Below are 27,178 nucleotides of genomic sequence, written 5' to 3' on the forward strand. Positions count from 1 at the left end.
CTAATTTATGCTATTTTGGACAATATAACATATTGCACAACTTTCCGTTCATTTATCATTTAAATGTGGCAGTAATAGAGAGACAGCTGTAGGCCTGCTTTTTGGATGTCACATGATGGAAGCGCCACTCCCCAAATATTCACATTGCTGTCCCTTATCCCCTCAGTCTTTACCAAATTAAAGAAATTTAAATTTTGTCCATGACATACAGCTGGAAATGAGAGGGGTTAATAATACAATGCATACAAATATATATTTATATGGGTCAGTATGATTTTTTAAAATACTTTTATTTATTCATCTTTACAATCAAATAAATGCTGTTCTTTAGAATTTTATTTTTTTTAATCAAGAAAAAGAAAAGAAAAAAACTTCACACTTTCCCAATAAAATTACCAGCACAACTGTTTTCAACACTGATACTAAAAATAAATGTTTCTTGAGCAGCAAATCAACATATTAAAATGATTTCTGAAGGATCATGTGACATTGAAGACTGGAGTAATGACTGCTTTGCCATTTTAATATATATATTTAAATAGAAAACGGTTATTTTAAATTGTAAGGATAATTCACAATATTATAGATTTTGCTGTAACTTTGATCAAATAAGTTCAACATAAGAGACATTTCAAAAACATAAAAAAAAATCTTACAGACAACAAACTTTTGAACGGTATTGAATGACATACAGTATACATAATTCACATATAATCTTAAATCATGAGAGTAATTCTTTGTTCATTAAAACATTTCTAATGGTAAAAACTTTTAAACCAATCCAGTTGTTCTCAGAAATACAAATACAGTAAATATACAAGTAGACTAATTTATACCACTACTAACTTATTCAACAACAGAGCACTGAAATTGAAACAATTGAAAGAATCATTTACAAAATGGATACCAAACAAAGTGCAATCCAATTAAAGATAACAAATACGGCTACAATTTATTTTCTCTTGTGCAAGAGTTGATTTTGACTTGATAGAGGAGCTTTCAGAGTGAAAAATGACAATAAATAAGTTAAAAATACACCCTTACTCAAACGATCCATTGTAAGTGAAAACTAAAATCATTCTATTCACTTTACAGCACATTTACCTTTAAAAGTTTTTGATTAATAGCAACAATTTTAAATAGAAAGTGAAGGGAAATGACCTTTTCCTACCAAATCATGAAAATAAACTAAGCCACAGAAATATATCGACGAGAATTCAGCTATGAAAGTCTATTATTAACCTTGCCAAAATCAGTTTTATTCAAACAACCTGAAAGCCTGTAGCTTCCAAAATAAATACACTGACACTAAATATAAATGTCTGCACATCATGTGATCCAGGGGTGCATCATTTATGACAAGCAACAAAACTGGTCGCATGCACTTTCTGTTTAATATATATACAAAAACAACGCAACAGCTCCACAAAACTAGTTTCCGGAGGGATTTAAAAGCACAGCTTCGAAAAAGGTCCTTCCTTTCACAAACGTAACATTTTTCATAATCTCTTCAGTCACACCATGTCAATAAACTGAGCAACTTTTCACGTGACAGCACAATATGTTTTCATTTCCTATTAAGAAAGATTCACTTGATTCATTTCCTGTCATACAACCAAACCCAGAGCACTGAGACTTGAGTCATGTAAACTAGCAGTGCTTAACAAACTCCGGCACCTCCATGGTCATCTTCAGCTCTAGATTCCCCGGCTGCTCCAGGACAAACACAGGGTGGCAGGGCTCTGTGAAGGTGTGCTGAAAAGTGCCCAAGAGCTGCCCGTTCTGAGCATTGAAGAAGAAGAGCCGACCCTGACTATAGTCCAACAGAGTGCCGATCCGGGCAGGAATGTCCACAACAAAGATGTCAGACTCCACACGGTCATGGAGTAGTTCAAATCTGCAGCTGGAGAGAAGACGGGTTAATACAACACATTCAATATATCAAATAATGAACTTTCTACTCTTTGAAGAATCCTGAAAAAAAAAATTGCATCATTGATCAAATCAGCACACAGTATTAGAATGACAGTGAAGACTGGAGTAATGATGCTGAAAATTCAGTTTTGCCATCACAGAAATAAATGACAGTAACACAACACAACAGTTTGTACCGTATTTTTGATCAAATAAATGCAGCCTTGAGAGACCTCTTTCAAAAACATAAAAAAAAAAAATCTATTTTGAATGGTAGTATACTATATGCTATATATCCATTTATTCCAGAACCAAAAGTGTCTGATAATGGGCACACTACTGATATTCAATTTTGATCATGTGACCTCACGAGTTACGTAGAATAAAATAGCTTTTTTTCTTGACCACGGAAATGGCTGCAGTCTTTATCTCAGATGTACAGGTACTTTTGGGGAAAATGACTTATTTTACCTTTAAAGTTCAACACTTTACAGTGTTGTCAATAAAAAAACAAACAAAAAAAACTCTAATTTAAAAAACTTGGTTTCATTGAAAAGCATCTATTGCGCTCACATTTTGTGCAGATGTACTCCCAATGGCTGGGATCTGACAGGACCGTAGTTACTGATGTGCAAACAGTGCATTCTGTCCCTCCATTAAAAATGTATGTATGATATACTGTCCTTGTCCAGAAAGGAAATAAAGACAAAGTCAAAATAGTCCATGTGACATCAGTGGGTTAGTAAAAATTTTTTGAAGCATCGAAAGTACATTTTGGTCAAAAAATAACAAAAACTGCGACTTTATTCAGCATTGTTTTGTCTTCCGGTTCTGTTGTCAATCCGTGACACTGCTGATGTGTATCTGGTGCGCCCGAGCTTCGTTTACAGTCTGAGGGAGACGCACGCTGTAAACAAAACAATCTTTGCAAACACGTCTCAGGATTTTGACAGAGAAGAAGACCTGCATTTTTTTTTGTCCAGCCATATTTATTTGAACCCAAACAGACACACAAGATACATGCCAGCAGCGTCTTACGTCATCAGCGTCACTGCGGACTTGTCAATGCGGATTGACAACAGAACCGGAAGAGAATACAATGCTGAATAAAGTTGTAGTTTTTGTTGTTTTTGGACCAAAATGTATTTTTGAAGCTTCAAAACATTCTAACTAACTCACGGATGTCACATGGACTACTTTGATGATGTCTTTATTTCCTTTCTGGACAAGGACAGTTTACCGTACATACATTTTCAATGGAGAGACAGAATCTGTCTGACTAAATCTAAAATATCTTAAACTGTGTCTTGAAGATGAACGGAGGTCTTAAAGGCTTGGGACGACACGAGTCCTTTTAATGGAAGACAGAGAACTTTTTTAATGAGAGAACCGATTTAATGAGATTTTTTTTTTAAATCGTTTTGAAGGCTCAAGTGAATGTACCACCCTGATTGCCAAAAAGCCTTAATAACAGTGTTTCCACAGTTTGGAATGCAGCTCCAAATGTCTTACCAGCTTGTTTATTTAAACTTTTTTTCCAGCTGGAAAGACCTTTAAATGTTACTGTTCAAAAAGATATTCCATGACCTTTGAATCTAATCCTTTTGTGGTAATGAAACACATGAACAAATACATGCAACTACATCACATGAATGGTCTACCTTATAGATGTAGGTACACAGTGCAGACACCAGGAGGCCCTGTTCTCCCCCAGTGTGCTGGACAGTGATGCAGTTTGATATGCGACACCGATGCGGTAAGCTTTGCACCTTGACACCTCTGTCTCCCAGTAGTAATATCCAAGAGAAGGCAAAAGTTCACCCATAACAGCTGGACATCTAGGAACAAGTACAAAAATAAGAGAACATGCATTTTCTGCAACTTAAGACATCTGTAAAACAATGTGTGCTGGTTTACAAAGCTGAACAGCATATGTTGTGCAATTTAACAATAAGTTGTTGTTTTTTTCTGCATAAAACTATGTATCTACAGTGGTACATTTGTAATGGTGATAAAGATTGCACTGAGGTACTTACTCTATGATTGAGGACATTTTACTGTAGGTGTCTTGTGGGTATTCTACCGAGTTCCTGTCCTCTGAAACCTCCAGCACTGAGTTGGCCGTTTCACTGAGGAAGCGGAACCTTGTACCTTGACAAATAACAACATCCACTAGTCAAAAAACAACAACATCACAAATAAAATGCAAGAATTTTGCTATAATTGTGATGCTGTCAAACTAACTAAAGGTGTTTGTCAGATTAGTGAATTTTCATGGGCAAGAAATTGTCAAACACGGCTCCTGTCAAACCAAGCAGCTTTCTGTCGATCAACACAGCGAATTCATCTGACCAACTTTAAAAATCGGGAAATCTTTCACCCTCACACAAAACATGGATTGCTATTGCAATGACTGGATTTCACCCATCAATACTCGCCAAACAACAGGCAAATGTGTCAGACTGATCTGATGATGTAATAGCGGTGAATCTGACCTCTGGTTGAGATAAGGGCCGCCTCGCTCTGCTCACTGGCTCCTCCTGCATTCACTGATTTGATGTAGAAGAGGTAATTTTCATTGGGCTGAAGGAAGACCCTCTGCTCATAGCCTTTTATCCCTGATATGGACCTGTGTATAGAGAGACTGTTTTTAATAAGTGCAGTGTTACCCTCTGTAATGCTCTGATGTGCACCCTTGAGGACTCATGGGGAACTGTGTTCAATGGATTCAGTGTACAAGCTCTTAATGAAATATGCTACATTAAATATTAACATTAAGTGCTAGTGATGGCAATTAATGAGTATATTTAATACCATAGAGGAGACGTTTGGTGTAAAAAAAATTAAAATATACGTTTCACCAATAAAGTCAGAATAAACTGGAAATTGTGACCAATTTTTCTTCCCTAATGTGACAATATCTGAAATAAATGGCGGCTCAAACAAGAAACAAAAAATGTAGGGTGGGAATTGATTGGGTGGTTGTATTTCCTCGGTTTGGGGGTGGGGGGTGGGTGGGTAATGTTTTTGATTAAAGCCTAAAGTCTTATTAAGCTTTTTTTTACATTTTCAACTTTGTTTACTCTGTTTATTGCTGTTTGAGCATAAAAACAGTCTGCAAAGTTACAAAGTCCACTCTAAAGGGAGTTCTTTTCTACACCAGTAAGCACTGTTTCTGAATTCTCTAAAACGCCTCGATTGCAGTCTTGGGGTTTCATCCAGAAATATATATCATTCCTTTCAAGGTCCCGTTCTTCACGATTCCTTTTTTCAAACTTTAGTTAGTGCGTAATGTTGCTGTTAGAGCATAAACACTACCTGTAAAATTATAAAGCTCAAAGTTCAATGCCTAGCGAGATACTTTATTTAACAGAAGTCCCCTTTCAAAGCCTACAGCGAACGTCCGGTTTGGACTACATCCCTCTACTTCCTTTAGCAATGACGTAATTAGAACAGTTTTTTGACTAATATTCGCCCATAGGAATACCTATAAAACACATATTACTAATCTAAACTCATGTACACGTGTAACTAAGGTAGGAATAAACAATGGACTTATTTTAAAAATTCAGCAACACCATCGTTAATTCGACAGATGGAAAAAAAACATATACCACAAGCTTTTATAACAGTTTGTAACAATTAACATAACAATTTAATCAATTAAAAGTACGACAACTACTAAATAAACAGCTTACCACTGTGAAACATCCTGCAAAAGTCGTGTTTGAACAGGTTCTATGTTCTCCGGGTCTGATTCAGGCTCAAATTGATATGGTAATATGTTTGACATTTTCACAATAATAATCAGCACACGCATCTCCGTCGATTTATGGTAAGAGGCGTGACCTTTCTGGCCAACGTGCAATAAAGCTGCTGTCAAATCACAACACAGGAACCGCTAGCACAATCAGAAGTCGTTACGTATTTCTGAAGGAGGGACTTCATAGAACAAGGAAGCCATCGGCCCGTTTTTTGGACAGTGAAAACAGTGGTATACAGATTGTGTGGACCCTCATTATGTTACTAACACAGTAACATAATGAGGCTCCATACATGCAAACCGAAGCATTGAGAACTTTGTAAGTGTACAGACTGTTTAATAAGAAGATAAGTTATAAAGACGGTTCACTTCATGTATACAGACAGGAGTTTGGAAAACAGTCTTGACTAGTCGAACCACGAACGATGGTGCTAAGTAAGCTGAACGTTATGAAGCGAATTTCTGAACTGAATTATCGGCGTTTGTGGTTCGACTTGTTGAGACTGTTTTCCAAGATGGCTCCTGTCTGTATACACGAAGTGAACTGTCTTCATAAAGTATCTTCTTATTAAACAGTCTGTATACTTACAAAGTTCTCAGTGCTTCGGTTTGCATGTATGGAGCCTCATTATGTTACTGTGTTAGTGTGGGGCTATTTTGAGCCTTGTTAGTGGTATAAACTAGCGATTTTTTTTTACCTAGTAAATGCCCCCATTACTAGCGTTATACGCTAAACAGTTTTTAGAGATAAAACTCTTTACATTCGATTATCATGAAAACAAATCTCACAGAACCGTTGACTAGGTACCAATGTTTTATTAGACCAAAGGTTCATTTTGCGCCGGAGTTCTCCTTTAATCTGAAATCGCCCGTACACCCTCAAATAAGGCGTTATTTGAGGGAACAGTCATTTATAGTGGTGTCTGAAACCATAGTGGGCGTTATTAAGTGCTCTTATTCAATCCCAGATTGCTCTGCAATAATGAGTGTACAACCGATGTTCGCTCAACGGCTGTCCAAATTCGCTCACTCCTTTTCATTCACTCGTTCAAGTGAACAGTATTAGAGGGCTAATGTAGGTAATAGTGAATGAGGGTTTATCGAAATCAGCCATAGTTATGGTAAGGGGTGTGACATTTCCAAAACCAGATGAAAGTGGACCAATCACAACACTATTACCATAACACTATTTAACAACACATGAATAAAGATGGTTTTCTCTTGACCCCTTGTGCTGTTTCTGCTTGTACAAAGGGCTGGGTAACTGTACCTGAGTCCCTCTCTCTCGCATGCATACTGGCGGCAATACTCCAGTGTGAAGCAGTCTACAGCACTGGGCTGAACTGAGCTCCAACGCAGCGTGGCCGTGTCCCACAGCACTGTGCACTGTTCTGTCTGGATCACCGGGACAGAGGGGGCTAGTGAGAAAACGATGAGCTCAGTTACTTTTCAAACACTGACTAAAAGATAATCACAAGTTTGTTTTACTGAATGTGAGCACTCCATATTCAATCTGGATTGAAAACACATACACTTTGGAATTCGCATTCCATGTCAGAGATCTAGTAAAGAGGCTTTACATGGTCTCATCTCATTATGTATTGATATATTATGCCACACAGCATGATCTCTTGCTCTCACAAACATCATGCAAGTCAGAAGGGATTTGCACATAGTAACTAACCGGTTCTGAAGGGCAGTCTCTCACTCGGCATGCTGCAGCCTGTGTAGTTCACCGCCATCACCCACACTTTATAACACTTATTCGGGTCCAGCTCTTCTAGATTACAGTAGCTCTCCTTCACAGTCACCCTGTACTCCTCTGAGATAGCTGCAGATAAGATTACATTTAACACACTTTAACTCATCTGAGCATCCCTCTGACATACTTTTACATACTAATAAGAGTTTGTAGTACTGCCAGATTGAAAATAAAATTCTGTGAATGTTAAAGGGATAGTTGAAAGTCAATGAAATGAAAAAATGAAAGTCAGTGTGGTCCAAAACTACATTGGACCCATTGACTTTTTAAAAAATATCTTTTATGTTCCACAGAAGAAAGTAAGTAATATAGATTTGGTGACATGGTGGTGAGTAACTGATTTGAACAATTTAAGCATTTAACCCACAAAAGGATATTTTATACTGATAATAGTAACATAGTAATATAATTATTCATATATTCATGGTAATTAAGAATATATGCCATTCTATAATATATAGAGTGCTGGGTAGACTACTTATAAACTTTAATCCATTACTGAATACAAATTACATGATGAGAACTGTAGTTAGTAACATAATCTACTACATTACACATGTTAGGTAATATAATCGGATTACTTTCTGGCTACTTGTGAGCTAACTCATTTATCACATTGATTTGAATAAAATAATCTTGTAGCATATTGATAAAAACATTAGGGACTTTTGAACTGTAGTGTATTATCTGTCAGATATTCAAACCCTGCTCTCCCCTCTAGTCTTACCTCCTTGTGGCTCTTCCATGCAGTATACTTGGAAGCAGTCGATAATGTCATCCTCGTTGACTCTCCAATACACAGTGACGGAAGTGCTGGTTGCAGAATTGGCCTCTTGAGGCTGGAGATGTGGTTGTTGAGGAACTACAAAATGAGTAATAATTCAAGTCAGCAAAACGTAAGGGGTGTTTATCTGCAATGGAAAATTTTAGCTGAGGCGCACCTGGAATGGCTTGTCTGTTTTTCCTCTCATTGCCTGATTTGCCCTTGGCATAGTCCTCAAAAACCAGCAGCCCTCGTGGACCAAGTTCAAGTGACATGGTGGATTCCAAAGCTGTATTCAACCTAATTTAAAAAAAAATGGAAGGGTCACTGGAAGGAGATTGGAAGAAAACACAGCTTATCACATTATTTTCATCATGTGTAAAAACCCCATGCGGTAAATTATTTCATTTCTATTCATTTAAAGGCAACAAACACTTGATCTAAACATTGTTTTGAACATCGCAAACTCAACAAGGCAACTAAAACAAACTTCATCAAGCTTCTATTCGGATTAATTTAATATGCAGATCATTTTTGAAGTATTGTAATTAGCATTTGATGTTAGGAAAGTCACTGGATGCAACATAAATTCAAGCCATTCAGTTACCTCATATTGATATCTTTTGATGACTGAAAAGGGGTGAAAAATAGCTTGATTAGACTAAAATATCCATTCTAGATAGTTCATCTCTCTTAACAAATCTTAGCTAAGCACTTTAAAAATGCTTCCAAAGCAACTATGGCTTTGGACAAAATCAATACATTAATACTAATCGAGTAACTAACACACAAATGAGGAAAGCCTCACAGAAAGAAACTTGAGTGGATCCGTCTCTTCCTCCTCCTTAGCCGTCATCTCCATAGTCTCCTTGGCCTTGTCGATATTCTCCTGGAACGACACAATCTGGTCGTACAGCTGCTCCAGTTTGGCCTTTTTCTCCTCCTCCATGGCCTGAGACATCTCATTATACTGATCCATCACCAGTTTCACCACCTCCTCATTGTGCTCATTTATGATCTTCTCACAATCATTAAAGTTCTCCTGCGGGAGCAGCACAATAAAGCTACACATTAGTTCTCAGTAACATTTCTCACTTTAATAGCATCCCCAAGCTGACAGTGCACTAACGTAAGCACTACAAAACTCTCACTCTCGATTTTTGGGAGTGCAAAATTCACCTTCATGATGCTCAGATTTTGTGGGTGGTTGCCAGGACATTGCTACTCATTTTCTAGGGCAGTCACAACCATTTTGACCTGATGTGTATCATATTTTGGTCTCTAGATTTGACTTTGTTTTTATAGGTATTTTGATGTAATGCTGCTTATTCATGCAAAATTGATCTAATGCGCATTTTTGAGTCAGGAACAATGTTAAATAACATTTCAATGTGTTAAAATACTTTTTTTTTTTTGTCAGGTGGTACAACCAAATATTATTTGTAAAAAATAAAATAAAATAAAATAAATAAATAAATTATACACACACACACACACACAGTGTTACATTCTTGTAAAATCTTAAGTAACCCTTAGAGAGTCTAAAGTGCCTCACTCATTACTGTTTTGTGTTTGTTTTTATTCATATTAATATGGTAATATGGTATGGTAGGTATTTAGTATCTTTAGCATTCAATTTTACTTTTAAAGACAGAAAAATAATCATATAAGTTTACCGGTAAATGCATTAAATACTATTCACAATCGAGTTTTCAGCCATTTGTTTACTTTGACCTACAGCATTATTAGTTAGTTTTGAATTTACATGGTTGACCACCTGATGAATAAAAATTATGTCACCTGACAACATTAAAATGACAGGGATAAAACATTTTTTTCATTTCAATTACACGTAACAAATAAATAAAACATTTTTTAGTCATAAGTCTATATTGAAGTAAAAGTAGAAAATCGAGCAAAATCAGAATAAATCACGTCATCACATTCGGAACATGGGAACTGGAATAAGCTACAGTGCAATATATTGGTTACTGTAGATACACTGTAATCGATTGTGACTGAATAACAACAAAGTTATGTTTTATATTGATACAAAAAAAAAATCATCAGCTTAAGTCAGTTGACAATTGTAAGTGTTTTGCAAAACAATATTAACAAGTGCATCATACCTAACGATTTTTTGGGTTAGTACATAGTAGTTAAGGACACAATTTTGTGACCAATTTTTCTTTATATTATATATATATATATAAATATTAATTTGCCTATGCTAGCAAGTTCATAAAGAGTTTATACATTTTAAATACAATAAAGTTTATGATAAAAAAGCATTTTTAAAGTTTAACATTGGTTGTACCAACTAACATGGAAAGTGTACCAACCTACCCATATTTTAAAGTAGCTATTTTCATCAGTATTTAAGAGACATCTACAAACCTTTTCACTCTGCCACAGGGATCGGTTGGTCTCCTCTAGATGATGCATTATCATGTTTACTGTTATTACCTTGTCAATTCATAATAAAAGAGCCATGTTTGCAGTTGTGACATTTGATAATGAAAAAATTGCTGGACAGAAGTTTTTCAATTATATCAAATGCTTAAAACTATTGTTATTTATAAAAATTTGTTTATATGAAAGGTTTCAAACATTAAATTATGTCTTTATATTTATTTTAGGTATTAAATATAGGTATTTTATTTTGAAATTTCTTATTTTCTGTTCATTTGTGCAGATGTTTGTGAAACCTGACATTTAGGGGTTTAAGATACCAAAACATAAATAATAATATTTTATAATGTACTAAAAATGAATACAAACTAAATAGGTTTTTAGAATAAAGTAATATATGTCATGAATTTATCACATTATTTATAAGGAAATAATGCACTTGGACACAAAAATATGCATGTCATGTCATTGACCTAAATTAGTCTATGGGATCGGTTGTAATATATAGTCTACTGAGCTAAAACAACAATTGGTACAGGATATGTTCTGTATGTGTAAATGAATGCAAAATAATGCAAATACCTCCACTGTGTTGTATGCCAGTTCAAGCTCAGATACAAAGTCTTCAATATTCTCTGATCTTCCTTGTAAAACTGATATCAGTTCACTTAGCTGATTCTGAAAAAAATCACATCAAAAGTTACATTATACAGACAACATGAAATATGTTGAGGTGCAAAACACAATGCAAAAGGTTGAGCACAACTCCTATTTCTTTCATACGTACATTATTTTATTTTCACCTTTGGATTTTTCCTACTTGCAAATATCAAATCACATTGGTGCAGTACTGGAATAAACTACAGATGAATCATGGAAACAGCTGTCAACTTCCAGCTCTTGTTATGAGTCAGTCGGTTCTGACTCATCTGCTATGAATGCTGTCAAAGGCCAATAAAGTAAACAATCTCTCATTGTCTCAACATGATTTATACTCATATTCTTGGGAAGTGAATATTCTGATTATGTGTTTTTATTAGACACTGGATGAGACCTTCTGTAAACACTTGAGTAATTAGTGACAAGCTCTCAAAACAGCCCAGCAGTGAAAGATCAGATGTCAAGCACTCATGTCTTGGCACTCTTTCAAAGCACAGGGAGCTTAACGTACCTTAACACTGTCATAGGCCTCTTCCAAAGAGGCCATCTCATGGTTTTGATGCTCAGCCTCACTCAGCAGTACTGGACAACGGCAAACAAGGCAGAACGCATCCATTGGTTGAATTTCAAGTTCCTCTTGAAGTTCATATTCCGCCATTTGTGCACTATCCAAATCCTCAACAAATTCAAAGCCTTTTTCCAGAGTTTGATCTGACAGTCGAACTTGTTCACAATGCCCATCCTCAGCTAGAGCTTGTTCAGACTGTCTTGTCTCTTGTTCGGTGACCATCTCGAAACCAAGTTCCTCTGCCATTTCCTGCTGCACATTTGGTTCACAGCTCAAGGTCGACAGGTCCTCTTGAGGCGTAAAACTTCGCAATTGTGCGAAAATACCTGTATCCCTACTTATATCTTCATACATTTTATCACTATCTTCTGGCTCTAAAGGTGAGACTCTCATTGCTGAGGGATCATCTTCATCAACTGGAGGAGGCGAAATGGGCTCTGGTAGGTCTGTTATATCTTCAATCTGTGCATGAATCTGTGTTTTCTTTCCTTCCTCTAATGTTTTTGTTGATGTTAGGGGTAACATCTTATTCTCAATATCTGTCCAGCTAGTGGCTGATTCTTTCACTGGAATCTCTCCGGTTAATATGGTCACGTCATTTATTTCACTATATTCTTCAACCTGTTCGTCCTTTATTGGTACAACAGCTGGCAGTCTTACTTTTGATAAGTCCTCTACGTTGTCTGTTACCTTTATCTCTTCCGTGCCTTCACGAGCAAATGCCTCCATGTCGTTAGCTAACAATATGCTATATTCTTGTCTCGAATTAATCATTTGATTCATCTCCATTGTCAATCTTTTCTCAGAAGGTATCTCGTCCTGAACAGGCTCATTTGTAGTGTCAACCCTCTCATTTGCTTCCTCTGTAAGATCCACCTTGATTTCCTCAACTTTTTCATGTTTTTCTGTAACCACAGGTTCTTCAATCTTTGGTATGTCAACATGTTCTTTTTGCGTTTCCAGCATTGGTGCTTCATTGGTTGGCCTATCTGTATCTGTGCCCTCTTTGGCTTTCTTGTTTGTTGCAATGAATTCATTGTGTAATTCTGGATACATTTTCTCCTCGCTTGTAATATCAGATTTAGTCTGAAGCTCAATGTTTGCTGTATCTGTTTCACTTGGATGTGACTGCTCTAATGAGCTCTGAACAGAAGTAAATTTAGACTCTGGCTTTACTTCGATTTCTGTTAACACATCTGATGTATCGATATGAGCCTCAACCTCTTGCGCTGCACCAATTTTGTCAATTACCTGCTCTTGTTTTTCCTTTTTGGGAATTAATCCTTCACTCACTTTATTCTCAACCACAGCAAGGATTTCTCCATTTTCATGGACTTGAGAGTCATTTTCTAAAGATTTTGCAGAAAGTTTAACTTCAGTAGCATCTGTTGTAATTGTTTCAGCCTCTCCTAAAGACTTGACTTGACCTTTCTCTACTTTTGAAGGTTCTTCAGTTTTTGGAGGTTCTGTTTTACCTGACAGGGGTTCTTTGAGAATGACAACCCTCTGAGCAATAATTTCTGGTTCTTCTCTTTTTAATATTTCAGTAGTGCCTTTATCAACCATTGAGGTAAGAATTACCTCTAAAATTTCGCCTTGTGTCTTGGTTTTATTATTCTCTCCTTCGTCATTTTTAGTAATAGTACTTGTTTCGCTAACGTCAGCAATGGCATCAGCTACTTCATGACGTCGATCCACACTGCCCTCAGAAACACTAATGTTTTCGACAGCATGTGGTACATCGGACTGAATTTTCTCAGAGCTCTGTGTTACAGGCATAATTTTATCTTTAGTTTTAATAACATCTTCATGCGCAAACCCCCCAGGCACTTGAATATGAGCAGTCAGACTTATTTGTTCCTGTCGACTGCAATCTCCTTCACTGGTGGTTTTGCATTCTGGCTCAAGGACTTGATCCATTTGAGGTTGTGTGTCATTGAGGTCACTTTTAGTTGTGATACTATCCTTGATGCCTTCATTTGCCCTACTATGCTTGGCAACCAGGTCATCTGACGTGACCGTTCCTGTCATGATAATTTCCACCTCTTGTTGGATTTCTGGAGCACAGTGTCCCCCTGAACAACCCTCTGTGGACTCACACTGTCCTTCACCTTCAATTTTATCTTGCACACATGCTTGATCGACAGTTACTTCTTCTTCTAGTTCTTCTTGTGCTTTTTCTAAACATCCAGTGAGTTCAAATTTACTTTGTGACCATGCTAATTTCCCCCCATCTTCCTTTTCTTTGGCCTCAGGTACATTAGCAACCACTGGTGTTTCATCCTTCAATATGAATTTCTCCAGATATCCATCCGGATCATCAGAATCAGAGTATCTTCTTTTGAAAGACCGTTCTGAAACAACACTCTCCGTATCTGAGAAGTCGTCTTCTTTCTTCCGGTCTCCTACTGTGTCCTCATAAAGGTCTGAGTAATGGAAGGACATTGCTCGTGGTTCCTCAAGAAGGACAAGATCTATGATCTTTGGTGGTCCGGTAGGGAGGTATACAGGTGTGAGGATACATTCCTGACTTCCAAATAGGACTGATCCACTCTCTTTAAGAGATTTAGAGCTCTCTTTTGCTGTACTTGTAACTCTGTCCTCACATTCTTGGGGAGGCTCTGCATTCAACTTATTTCCATAAAACACTTCATCAAGATGCTCACCTGCAATTTCAACATCACTGATGAATACAAAGGAATCATCATCAACAGCTTCTTCTACTTTTGGTTCTTTGAGGTTCTCTTGAGGTTCCTCCGGCTGGACAGTCACTTCTGATTCAAGTTTTTCCATCAGTGTAGTGCCATCACTAGGTGCCTGCTCATCTAACAGTGTGAATTTTTCAAGGTAGTCCATTTGAGTTTCTTCCTTTTTGGGCTGTTTGTCAGCAAAGTTCTGGGATGAATCCTTCAAGCTTTCATTTTGCTTTATTTCCTCAATGTCTATCTTCACAGGACAACTGATTGTAGCTACAGGTTCATGCTTATGTTTGGATTTTATCTTTGGGGTATCATCCAAGTAGGCTAAATTCTCCACCAGTGTAGTGCTATCTTCCTCATCTACTGTAGCAAGCTTTGACGGTACAACAATATTGAGTATTTCAAAGCCATCTGATATCAAACTAAAAAGATCTTGATCCTTGCTTCCAGCAGGCGTTCCATCCTCATTGCTTTCAGACCTGATATTCGGCACTGACACCTCAATCATTGCAGGTCTTTCCTCACCTATCAGACTTTTTGGCAATCTGGAGCTTGGCTTTTTAAACCTGTCACCCAGCTTGCCTCTGCTGCTTGTTTTTTTCCTCTTTATTCTGTCTTCATCCATTATGATCACAATATTACCCTGTGTTCCGGAACCTTCCATGCTGTATTGTTCAGATGGAGAGCTTCCTTCTGAAGCCCATGGAGTTGAGCATCTACTGGAAGCCGTCTCCCATACTATCCCACTGTCCTCACTCTGCACCGTCACCATAGAGAAGGATGGGTCAACCATCAGACACTGGAGTTTGGGCTTCACTGATGGATCCTGCATGACTTCCTTTAAACTAACCAAAAATAGTTTAGAAACAGGTATGGTTCAACAAAGCAATGTAGTATAGAATACAGCAGTAAATGGCAGATATTGTAACATTGTGTTTAGTGCTTAACTAATGATGTTTGGAAGTTAAAGGGATAATTCACACAAATATTAAAATTCTGTCATCATTTACTCACCCTCACGTTGCTCTAAACTTGTATGAATTTATTTCTTCTGCTGAACACAAAAGATGTTTTGAATAATGTCGGTAACTACACAGTTTGGGTCTCATTGACTTCCATAGTAGTAGTGTTCAGCAGAAGACAGAAATTCACAGGTTTAGAACAACTACTTGAGGGTGAGTAAATGATGACAGAATTAAAATGTTTGGGTGAACTATCCCTTAAAAATATCAGTTAATTGTTTGAAGTTAAAAACAGTTAGTAGAAGCATGAGAGCTTTTATAAAGTTTGGAAACTTTTTTGTGGCTACTTAAATGGTATTTACAAAAAATAAATAACCGTAGATGCATGCAAAAAAAAAAAAAAAGAAGTGCAACTTTTTGTTCAAAATATTTGGGTGTCAATCACCCAAATTAGGTGGTGACAATGATGAAATAACATTCATATTTAAAAAGATCTACGAGAAAACATCATTAATCCCACATTTTATAACTATTTGCGCCTGTGTCAAACTACCTTTTATGAAGGTCCTCAATTTCTTCTTCGTCGTCGATATCGATAATTCCTGGTCCCACGTCCTGCAATTCCCCCATCTCTGGCTCTGCCCCCTCATATTTCCCTTTCACAGCACGATCCATGTTGATAATCGAAATATGTTGGTGTTGTTTTAAAGTAATAATCGGTCTTGGCTAGTACAGCTTCGTGTTGGGATCATGTCTCGTTGGGAGCAGTTCGTCTTACTCAGCGGCTGCTGTAAATAGATTACAAATATTCCTGTGCTCAAAGCTGCGCACTTGGAAAACAGTCACCGTTGTCCCCGCTCTTTGAAGCCAGAGTTATGGTTATTCTCCAATACATTTCATTTCCTTTGTCAACTTCAAGCAGTAGCACATTCAGCATGTCCAAAACAGTGAAGCTTGCATGAAACTACAGTGGCGGTGTCCCCTGTAATATGACACGCAGAGAACACCGCCATGTCCATGAGGGACAGGAGTGGAGGACTCAGGCCTCCGTAGTGTCAGTTTCCTTTGGCTGAGCTATTTTTACTTTCTAACCCCCCAAGCACCCGTATCAACGTTCTTAAACTCATATCATGCAATGAATCGAGCATAACAAACCATTAATGGATAAATCACAGCATCACATTTACATGCGGTTGAAATGTTACTGTGAGCTGAGCTGCTCCACACGGAAACTTCCAGTTCAAAAGTATACTCAATTGACCAATACAATTCTCTAAACATACTAAATATGTTTTTTGATTTTGTCATAAAAAGAAGTTACTTTAAAATAGGAAATGTAGAGGTTTACCAGTTCTAAATACAATTGCTTTCTCATTTCTTTATGAATAACAATAGCAAAAGAGAGAAATCGAAGAACACTAAATTAGAGACAGAAGGAAAAATACAATATCATAGTGAATTTTTAATTATTTAAATACAATTTTAAAAGACTGTACATATACAACTATACAAACAGAACATAGACGGAACATAAACAAGAAACCCATTACTGTAAAGGTTCGGGTAAACGTAATCATTAGCCAGAAACTTTTTTTTTTTTTTTTTTTTACAATTTGGGGGTTTTGATGAAAACAAAGATCAGAAAGACAGAACAGTTGTGCATAAAGCAAGATTTTAAACAATTTTCTTTCTGAAAAAAAAAAAATGGTTATATTGGCTAATAAACCAAAAATTGCTCACAAAATAAACGTTTTGCAACAGTAAATTTATTTAATGAATATTAACTGTATTCCACATGGGAAAAAGATATTGCTCAGTCTCTGATGTTACATGACATGTACATCTCAAACATAGACACTGATGCTCAGGGTCGGTCTGATAAAATCCCCATCAGCTTGTTGGATTTGGCTCAACACATTCCAAAAGGTTCAGTATATCCAAAAGCCCTTGTAAAAGAGTAAAGCATTTCTTTTCACAATGTCAAGATGGTATTTGGGGATTCCAGGTTTAATCCATTCTCTATGTTCATTCTTACTTATCTGGGGGCAGCCTAAAGTCTTGCTATGTTTTTGGTCTTGTGTTTTTGAGGGGCAGGATGGAGTTGAGATCTTTTCTCAGCCTCAGAACCTGGTAGGACTGTAAAAATGATCAATAAAAAGAGCTTGCATTACCAAACATGAACTCAGTGCTGTTGCAAAAGGCCTTGTTCACAAATAAGATTGGAAAAAATATTTCTGCAAATGTACACATTCCGGTTCATTATTTCCCCATTCCTCAAGACATCTTTTGCTTTCTTAAAACTAAACTTGCATTAAGGAGCATAAATGCATATACTACAAGAAGACTTTTGTTTTTCAGATTTCACTCTTTATAAAGCCTTTATAGAATTACATATGGCATTATACATGAAATAATATACCGTATAACACTGACATGCTTATTTATTTGGGACTTTACAGAGTTACCCAAACTTAGTTTATTATATGTATTAAAAATGTATTATATTTTAATATTAAACATATATTTATATTTTAATACTGACATAAGGAGGCTTACCTCTGTAAATTCTGCTTTAATGGCATCAAACTTAGCTTTCTCATGAACAGCTCTGGCAGTGTTTGTACGATCAAATGGCTCTGAAACAAAGTACAAATATTCATGTTCTTAGGGCTAAATAAACGTTTATATAGAGTTATTCTTTGAGTGTATGATGTACAAAGATTCTGAGAATGTGTACCTTCTACACAGACGAACTTCCCTCTCCATTCTTGGCTGCGGCTCTTGGGGAAAGTTTTTGCCTCACGCACAGAGATCACATGCTTATCCCATCTGTGGAAACATAACAATGAACCGTAAAGATATGCTTGTCACTGCATTCAGACTTGTTTATACAAAGAAGCACATGCACATATCAAGTATTATGAACATTAGAGCAGGCCATCTGGACCAGGGAAAGGCAGAGGTTCACCTGCTGTTGTCAATCTAGCAAAGTGACATGAAACAGGAACCTTGCAGGTGGCTTAGATTTAGGTTAGCTTTTGTTAGCGGCATTGGCTAAAAAACTTGCTATGTAAACTAGAAAAGAAATATTATGCATTTGATTGACAATTATTATACAATTGCACTAAAAATTCAAAGACAACAAAGTAAATCAGGTGGGATACAAAATGCGTGACCTAAAACTAGTTTTCACATGCGTTTAATAGCTTACTAGTGTAGATATTTTTAGAATGTTTTCTTGCTTTGCCCTAAATATAGGTTTGACTTGTGCTATGAAATCAGTAATCTTACTTACTTGAAGACAGTGGCATAATACTTCAGAAAACCCAAGAGCAAGTCTCCCAATGATGACTGGTTTTTAGACACAAAGGCCGGGATATTGCTTGGTCCACTCGGCACAAGATGAATGTCCATCTTAGGGTTGAAGCACTCCTGGAAGAAGTGGTTTCAGAAAGAATTTAAAAAGCAGGAAAAAAAAATGTATGCATAATTCATTCATTTATTAGTTTATTAGACCATTTGCTCACTGGATAATCCCTTTGAAGGCATGGAATGACAGGTTCAGGAAGAGCTAAAACAAAACAGAACAAAAACAGATAAGCATAATAAGAGAGCTTCTAAAATTGCAGATTTGGTACTTATAATAATAGTTTAGAGCATTAGATCTTAACAATCCCCCCCAAAAAAGACTTACTCTGAAGGTAGTGCAGGATCATAAGAACCAGTGTGTAGCTGCTCAGCGTTGCTTGGCTGGCATCATTGATGCAGTGGTGATTGGCCCATTTCTTTATTACAAGGATGATAGGGCGAACACGTTTTTCGACTGGAATAAATACAAAACCAGAAAACGTAAATATTTTCACAAAGATCTCAATTTAGCACAGAATTCTGAACTTACCATATGCATACGTCCGCAGTAAGAACGTGTTTCTGATTCCAACAGTGTTGTTGAAGTTCAAGTCAAACTCCACACCACTGTATGCAATAGAATTGCAGAAAGACTGTGGTTAGCTGTTGTATTGAACTTTTGTTTTCAGATAGCATTGTCTTTAATGAATTCCCAGCAAACAACAGAACCCGTTTGTCTGCTACATTTGGCTTTGTCATTCTTTCTATGTCGAGCGATACTGTTCAAAAGTGTGGATTAAGTAAGACTTTTTAAATGTTCCTCTTATGATCAATGCTGCATTTGTTTGATCAAAAATACAATAGAACAGTAAACCGGTTAACAAATATTACAACTTAAAATAACCGGTTTCAATTGAATTGCATTTAAAACATTTATTCAGTATCACATGATTATGGAAGCTGGTTTCCACCACAGAATAAAAAATGTATAAAGTAATTGCGACTTTTTTGATCTCACAATTTTAATCTCACTTTTGACTTTTTAATCTCAGAATCGCATGATATAAAGTCGCAATTGCGAGTTATAAGGTCAGAATTGCGTGATATAACTCTCGCAATTCTGAGTTTATATCTTGCAGTTTTGACTTAATGACACGCAATTCTGAGAAATAAAGTCAGAATTATCTTTTAAAAAGTTTTATTCTGTGGCGGAAACAAGCTTCCATACATGATCCATCAGAAATCATTCTAATACGCTGATTTGGTGCTCAAGAAACATTTCTGATTATTATCAATGTTTTATGTTTGTGCTTAATCTGCTTAATTTTGTTTTTGTTGGCATTTTCAGTATTATTTGATAAATAAAACGTTTAAAAGAACAGCATTTATCTGAAAAAGAAACCTTTTGTAAATATAAAAGTTTTTACGGTCACTTTTTATCCATTTAACACATCCTTGCTAAATAAAATTATACATTTCTTTAAAAAAATATTGTTTAAACGGTAATGTACAAGACACAAAAGTTTAAAGGACTTACCTGACTCTGTCCCTGAACTTTAGAATGGGCACTTTGGCCCTGATGAGCAGAGGCCTATCAATGTAAGCTGTGAAACAGAAATCATTGCCATATTAGTGAACGTAACAAAGCCATTGTGAATAGAACATGAAACTACTGTAGACAAATTCATGGCAAAACACTTACACAGCTTGTAAAACAATTTCCTCACAAGACTAAGAACATATACTGCATCTGTTCTGCTGTTTTCCTACGGAGGAGTGTGAAGAGAGTTAAATCCAAGACAGTAAAGCCCGAACAATTATTATAGAAACTATTTGGACAGAACGCAAACACAAAGCATTCGTCCTCTAGAAAACACTTACCATTCCATCTTCAAAGACAAGACAAAGATCAGCATCACTGGTGCGACTACCAAAGCCATTTAGAGATGACCCGCCCAAGAAGACTCGTGCACCTATACCAAAAGTAGAGAAGAGACTGAGATGGAGAACAATTTCATGAAGGACGCATCTAACACCTATGGCTAGAGAAGATCCCAATCATAATTTATGAAAAAAATTGTGTAATGTACCTGGGAAGATTGTCCGGATATCCCTCTGCAACAATGCTCGACAATTTTCCTTCTTCTCCAGATCATCACTCTGTTGCTCACAAGCTTGAAACAGGTCGAGAATCTGCTGACTTAGCTGTGGGCAAAGAACAATAAATATATGTACTTGTGAAAAAAAATGTACATCTCTAGTCAACACTCTGCCTCAAATAAAGAGAATATTACTAAACTCTTCAAAATAAAGGTTCCAAAAGATGCCATTGAAGAACCTGGGTTTCCAAAAGAACCTTTCAGTCAACAGTTCTTATTTTTGAAGAGAACATTTTAATAATCTAAAGAACTCTTTTCCCTATTATGAACATTTTGTGCAATTGAAAGGTTTCCTGGATGATAAAGGATCTTGGAACCATTAATGCCAATAAAGAAGACCTGGAGTTTAAGAGTGTAAGTCCGAATTTATGGCTTTTATCTGTATATTTACCTTATCATTAACTGAAGATGGGTTTATGGTGCTCTGATGGGATCCCTCTCTCAAAGATGGCACACAGCCTCCTGGTTTAGAGGTGGGAGATGAGTATGCGGGGACACTGATATTAGAATTACAAGCGTCTCTGCCCATCACTGGTCCAGCCACCGGTTGGGAGGCAAAGTTGGCATTTCTGGCAGGCTGATTGCAAGGACCCGGAGAACTGAATCGCTGTTTCTTCAGGTCATACTGACTGTGATTTTGTCTCCTGGCACAGTAAAAGACATGCTGCTTATTAGGCAGAGAATTTAAAACATCCCATTGATTTAAATACAGATGAGCGACAAGAATTTCCAGTGGTTTGTGGTCACGCTGCTCACTTTCTTTTGCTTCCTGTTACTCTGTTTGGACTGCAGTGGACATCCGGCAGTACCACTGGGGTCCGTTGGAAAGTTGGAATAAAATGAGGAACATTCATTGGTGGACCACTGAAGCTAAGGTGATAGACACAGAATTAATTTGAATGAATTCATAGAATATATCAAGAATTTTAAACACACAACCAATGTCATTTTACTGATCACTAACTTTGTTACATTTAGATGGCCTTCAGATCTCCGTTGCTGAGTGTGAGGTAGAATGTGCTGGAATAAATGTTCAGATTGCCCATCTTTATGGGAGAAGACGTAAGCTCTAGGGAACATCCTCCTCCTCAGCCCGAGCAAACATCTAAGGTTACTGCTTGCACTTTCACAAAAACTATCTAAACAAATAAACAGATGTCTGAAAACAGATTGTATTATATTTGTTATTTTAACCATTGTATCTGTTATTATAAATGTTACAATGTTCATTGTAAAGTGAACGACACCCAAACAAATTACAGTGGGAAATCACTTATATATGGCGCGTGATCAAATTAAGTAACAAAAAAATAATAATAATTAAAATCACGCAACTAAGTTAGCCGACGAGCGCTAACTTAGCAATAATAGCAATTTGCTAGCTTAGAATATCTGTTTAAGACCATAGACCAACTGTAAAATATTTATAATAACTTCATTATTTTTCTATGTAATAATAGCCGAAGAAACTCACCAGTGTGGAAGGCAGATTTAGTAAGAGAGAAAAGAACAAGCGTGTATAAAAATATCAAAACACCCAATCCTCTGTTTCCGGGTTATTGCGCACGCCGCACGCGAGCCTGTGTTTTCAAAATAAAAGTCCCGTGCAATCCCAGCAATATTTGGGATGGGAGAAAAAACACTAAAATATAATTAATGAGATAATTTATGTTTAAAAAAGAAAATATTATGTTTTACCGTGAGGTTAATTTGTAAGTGAACACTGATGGCTAATTGCCATTGGTTTCCTTCCTTTCCTTCCTTGGCCTGTGGTAAACATTACTTGAACATTGCTTCTACAGCATAAATTACAGAGCTCATTTCTCAAAGTTCAAAATTTGCCAATTTATTTCCCTGCTTTTTTTCTTTCTTATTATTGCTGTAGGCTATATTTTTTAAACTTACTTTCTTTATAGCAATTACACTACAGTAGTTGCTCTGTTTGAAAAGCATATTATAAACTCATTATTGCCGTTGTGACAAATATTTTCCTATTTATGTATAATTATATATTTTCCCACATTTATTTATTTATATATTTATTTATTCATTTATTAATTTCCACTTCTATTTATTTTCACTTTTATTTATGTATAAATGCATTTACGTCTACATTTATTTATTTATTTATAAATGAATTTATTTATACATGTATATATTTATTGATTTATTGCTCTGTATGCTAATGAGGGGGGCATGTTTTATTTCAGACATAGCAATCGAGCTCAGAGTGGCAGTGCTGAAGCTTTGAGGCCACAGTGACACCTTGTGGTGAGACCAAACACTAAGCAAAAGATTTGTGATATAAGATTTTGTCCATATTTCAAGCCTCAAAGTAATTTATTTCCTGTGACACCTGTAAAGGCACATCTACAAACCTCTTGCGTAGTGTTTGGTCTCACCACAAGGTGTCACTGTGGCCTCAAAGCTTCAGCACTGCCACTATGTCTGCTATGTCTGAGGTAAAACACGCCCCCCTCATTAGCATAGAGAGCAATATATAAATAAATGAATAAATAAATTTAAAAAATAAATACATTTCTAAATAAATAAATGTAGACATAAATGCATTTATACATGAATAAAAGTGAAAATAAATAAAAGTGGAAATAAATGAATGCATAAATAAATAAATGTGGGAAAATGTATAAGTATACATAGAAGAATAAATAGTAATTTATTTATTAATTTATTTGTTTTACATGTATTTATTTATTCATTCATTCATTTTTAGTTAGGTTGGGCCTCCATATCCCAGTGCTGTTAGAATATGTAGCATTGGCGGTTTTCACTGTGTTCAATGTTCACAGTGTTTTACGCTCCACTGTGCTCTTTGTTTACCACATTCCATTTTTAACTGAATTCTTTGTTCACTGTGTTCCAGACTATGCAAGTGGAAATGAAAGTAGAGTGGATTTGCCTGAAGTGAAGAGAGGGTTTTCTGAAAGTTGGGACATTTTTCTCTGCTACTCTCAAACTGAGTGGGTTTCTGCAGAGAAGATAGCCTACAAAGCTAACATCCACATTTTTTCTTTGAAACACAGATATTACCTCTTGCTTTGTGAACTGTTGTTTAAAAGCAACATTACAATGCTGTTGTATATCAGCAGGACTGTGTTCACCCTATGGCCCACTGCCTATGGCTGCGATAATTCATGTAACACAGCTCATTTGCTAGTTTTGTTATTGACAAGAAGTGAGGAAGACAGAGAGGAAAAGACAGATGCCCAGAATCAAGAACACCAGATAATTCATTTCTTCATTTCTCATAAGATGTGTTGATATTTTAAAGGGTTCCCCCAAAATGAAAACACTGTCATCATTTACTCACCCTCATGTAGTTCCAGGCCTGTATACATTTCTTTCTTCTGCTGAACACAAAAGAAGATATTTTAAATAATGTTGGTAACCAAACAGTTGATGGGCCCTTGACCTCCGTCTACAAAATCAGGAAGTGCTGTCAACGGGCTATATGCACGCATAAGTTCCGCATCTGACGCAAGGATGCTCGTCCATTTCCGGTTGTGGAGATTACAGCGGAGGAGAACCGAGGAAAACGGGATTATGGCAGAGTCTTCAAAATTTACTGTCCTCCAGTCTTTGAAACGAAACGTACACGAAGATGTAATTTTATGTTTATTTAATATAATTTTAAAAAGAAGCATAAGGGGTGTCTGTTTTATCTGTTTTTGTGACTAACGTTTCTTTAGTATAACCGTGGAGTATGAAATTCAATATAAATTCTCGGTATTGCATTGGACTCTATGATCGGCGGAAGTTATCGAGCATCCTTAATCCTTCACCGGAAATACCGCCGTGCATAGAGCCCATTGATGATAGAAGTTTCAATTTTTGGGTGAACCATCCCTTTAAGAGATTTTTAAAAACAAATATTAAAAACCAGTGATTTAATTTTATTTACATTTCAATTCAATTACGACAAGGAAATAGGCTAATTAACGTGAATCATGATGGTTGCCTTAAAATCCTAAGATGAAAAAGTGGCAAGTGTTTTTTAATGGGAGGAGAGCGTGCCAGGGGGCGTTGTTGTGGGATATTGTGTGGTATGTGTTATGACCATCGACTGACAGCAGATTCATCTTTGGAGACTCACACACGCCCACTGAGAGAGAGGCAGCGGCTCTTTATTCACCCCAGCGCCACCGTTACCTCGCGCTCTTCAAAAACACTTACCGCAGAGACGCGAGGTGAGCTCGTCGTTTTGCAAACTAGCTAAAATTGGGCAGTATTGGTGGGCTATTCGCAGTGGGATTCGTTTAGTGCATCTGACAGCCTACATACAGAGCGCGTAATGAGAGACGCAGAATGCCGCTGCTCATAATGTGACTGACCGCGCGCGCCGCATCCAAAGCTTCTACATTCAGCCAGAAGAAGGAACTCGGTGATCAACAAAACGCATCTCGTCTCAGGAGGGAAAACACATCAACATGGGGTAAGTTGCTTGTAAATAGCACAAATCGCATCTCGTCTCGGGAGGGAAAAACATCAACATGGGGTAAGTTGCATGTAAATAGCAAAACGCATAGGCTACTGTAGGAATTGGCAGCGCAGAGCCTGACGGTTTTACCACCGGTCTTATGAGGACAGGGCAGTTAGTCATGTTCATGAACGCCTTAAGTGTGCTTAATAGTGTGCATGAAAATTTGTACTGAATTATAATGCTTAATATATTTCTGTGCGTTATGTGATAATATACAGTTTTTTTTAAAACCCACAGACAAACACACACACTATTATGTGAGTGTGTAGGCTACACTCATATTTTGCGAACACTTTAAATTAATCGTTTATTCTTCATTCACTGGGTCGACCATTTTTGACCACTGAGACCACAGTCTGTTGGTTAGCTGCGTGTATTATTTTTAGGCAAATGATAACAAGAATACTCTGAATGAGAATGAACATTGGCTAATTTCATATACTGATGTGCTGCAGTGCCAAAGGCCTTTAATCTCGTCATGCTTATGTAATCTACATTTCAGCAGAGCACCGCTGCATGGCACAGCCTCATCAATAAAATTTTGGAGCCAACATTGGCAATGGCATCTGATATATCTGTACATGCTAGTGGAATTTCCAAAGCTCAGCTGGAGATTGATCTGAAATATAGATTTTAAATAAAGGTGACCCTATGCATGGCTATTCAGTCTTAAATGGTCTTCTGCTTACAGTTTGTTCTGGTCTACATGACCCAATATCTTCACCATTGGTATTATTTAGAATCTCAAAATTTGTCCCTGGGTTGTCTTTGATATCAATGTCTGCAAGTGATCATCTTTTCATTTGAAATGGATGGATCTTTTCCATATACTAATGTATTTATGTTTTAACTTGAATTGCTTTAAGTTCCCTCTTCTTCATTCTTAATTAAATTATAACCGTTGAAAGATTCAAGGGCTGTTCTGGGAGTATATTACTCTGGAGAAAACCATTCCTACTTCCTACTCAATTCAGTGGCACACAATTCAATTTATTACATGCTATAAAGTGTTTGGCTGTTAAGCAGTTTGCTAACATTACCAAACAGCCGTTGTTAAGGCAGTAGTGGGAGTAATAGGCCTTCTCAACATTTTCCTCATAATGTGATTTCTCAAGTCTGCATTGTTGCAAAATGAAAAGTGATCCAATTGGCTTATTTTGCTTATTAGGATGGATGAATGGTATGATTGCACTTTTTCAAAGTCAAGCTTGACCACGCTAACCAGGTTATGTAACTAACAAAATAGCTTCTTATCCATGTATGTCCACTTCCTGTGCATGCTGTTTGAAGTGTGGCAGAAGTTATTGTTGCTCTATTATTTGGTCAGAAAGACAGATGTTGAAAATGAAAATGACTGTTAGCTCTGTTTGGAGGTGGGTTGTTGACGGTGGGTGGTGTGAGATCAACACCATTTATGTTAATACAGAGCTGTCTGCTTTTGATTCCTTATATAATTGACCATATCACATTTAACATCGGACAGTCTTGGCTTCAAGATACTTTTGACTGTTGAATCCAATGGATTCTACAATCTGTCTGTTCAAAATAGTTTAATAATGGCTTGTAATATTCACATTTTCTCAGATTGCTCTTAGGGTTTGTGTTTTCATAAACATTTTGTATAAAATCTAGTTTTCATTTTCCTTTTCTAAATTCAGGCTGTTCCC

The 27,178-nt window shown here is 36.7% G+C and overlaps 3 protein-coding genes across 8 annotated transcripts in view; 1 reads left to right on the forward strand and 2 right to left on the reverse strand.

The window, feature by feature from the left end:
* Positions 1–273: 273 nt before the first annotated feature.
* Positions 274–16,828, reverse strand: cmya5 (cardiomyopathy associated 5). The gene is made up of 13 exons (XM_039661674.2): positions 16,057–16,828; positions 11,786–15,386; positions 11,197–11,292; positions 9,011–9,244; positions 8,810–8,832; positions 8,381–8,502; positions 8,167–8,301; positions 7,362–7,508; positions 6,948–7,095; positions 4,410–4,543; positions 3,951–4,065; positions 3,576–3,752; positions 274–1,903 (listed from the first exon to the last, which is right to left on the reverse strand). Exons 1-13 carry the CDS (start codon positions 16,176–16,178, stop codon positions 1,651–1,653), a joined length of 5,307 nt encoding a protein of 1,768 aa, XP_039517608.2. The 5' UTR covers positions 16,179–16,828; the 3' UTR covers positions 274–1,650.
* A 117-nt stretch (positions 16,829–16,945) lies between these two features.
* Positions 16,946–24,445, reverse strand: tent2 (terminal nucleotidyltransferase 2). 5 transcript variants are annotated; one of them, XM_089130096.1, is made up of 16 exons: positions 24,342–24,445; positions 21,975–22,149; positions 21,767–21,880; positions 21,402–21,654; positions 20,942–21,056; positions 20,733–20,824; positions 20,554–20,617; positions 20,389–20,455; positions 19,402–19,478; positions 19,198–19,326; positions 19,031–19,074; positions 18,799–18,935; positions 18,241–18,332; positions 18,060–18,139; positions 17,539–17,639; positions 16,946–17,449 (listed from the first exon to the last, which is right to left on the reverse strand). In XM_089130096.1, the coding sequence occupies exons 1-15, from the start codon at positions 24,367–24,369 to the stop codon at positions 17,565–17,567; spliced, it is 1,542 nt and encodes a 513-aa protein (XP_088986222.1). In that variant the 5' UTR covers positions 24,370–24,445; the 3' UTR covers positions 16,946–17,449; positions 17,539–17,564. The 5 variants fall into 5 exon arrangements, with proteins under 5 accessions (XP_088986222.1, XP_039518428.2, XP_039518429.2 ...); XM_039662494.2 differs by having other exon boundaries at positions 16,946–17,639; XM_039662495.2 differs by lacking the exon at positions 24,342–24,445 and adding an exon at positions 22,485–22,607 and having other exon boundaries at positions 16,946–17,639.
* Positions 24,446–25,086: 641 nt separating this feature from the next.
* The window catches only part of homer1b (homer scaffold protein 1b), a 40,568-nt gene continuing 38,476 nt past the window's right edge, over positions 25,087–27,178 (forward strand). The window contains exon 1 of one of the 2 annotated variants that reach the window (XM_039662112.2): positions 25,087–25,463. In XM_039662112.2, the coding sequence (XP_039518046.1) occupies positions 25,459–25,463 (5 nt within the window). In that variant the 5' untranslated portion in view covers positions 25,087–25,458. Of the gene's footprint in view, positions 25,527–27,178 lie in introns of both variants that reach the window. The other variant, XM_089130099.1, reaches the window with a different exon arrangement.

Source organism: Pimephales promelas, chromosome 4 (assembly GCF_988280905.1).
Source record: "Pimephales promelas chromosome 4, fPimPro1.hap1.1, whole genome shotgun sequence".
Taxonomy (NCBI): domain Eukaryota; kingdom Metazoa; phylum Chordata; class Actinopteri; order Cypriniformes; family Leuciscidae; genus Pimephales; species Pimephales promelas.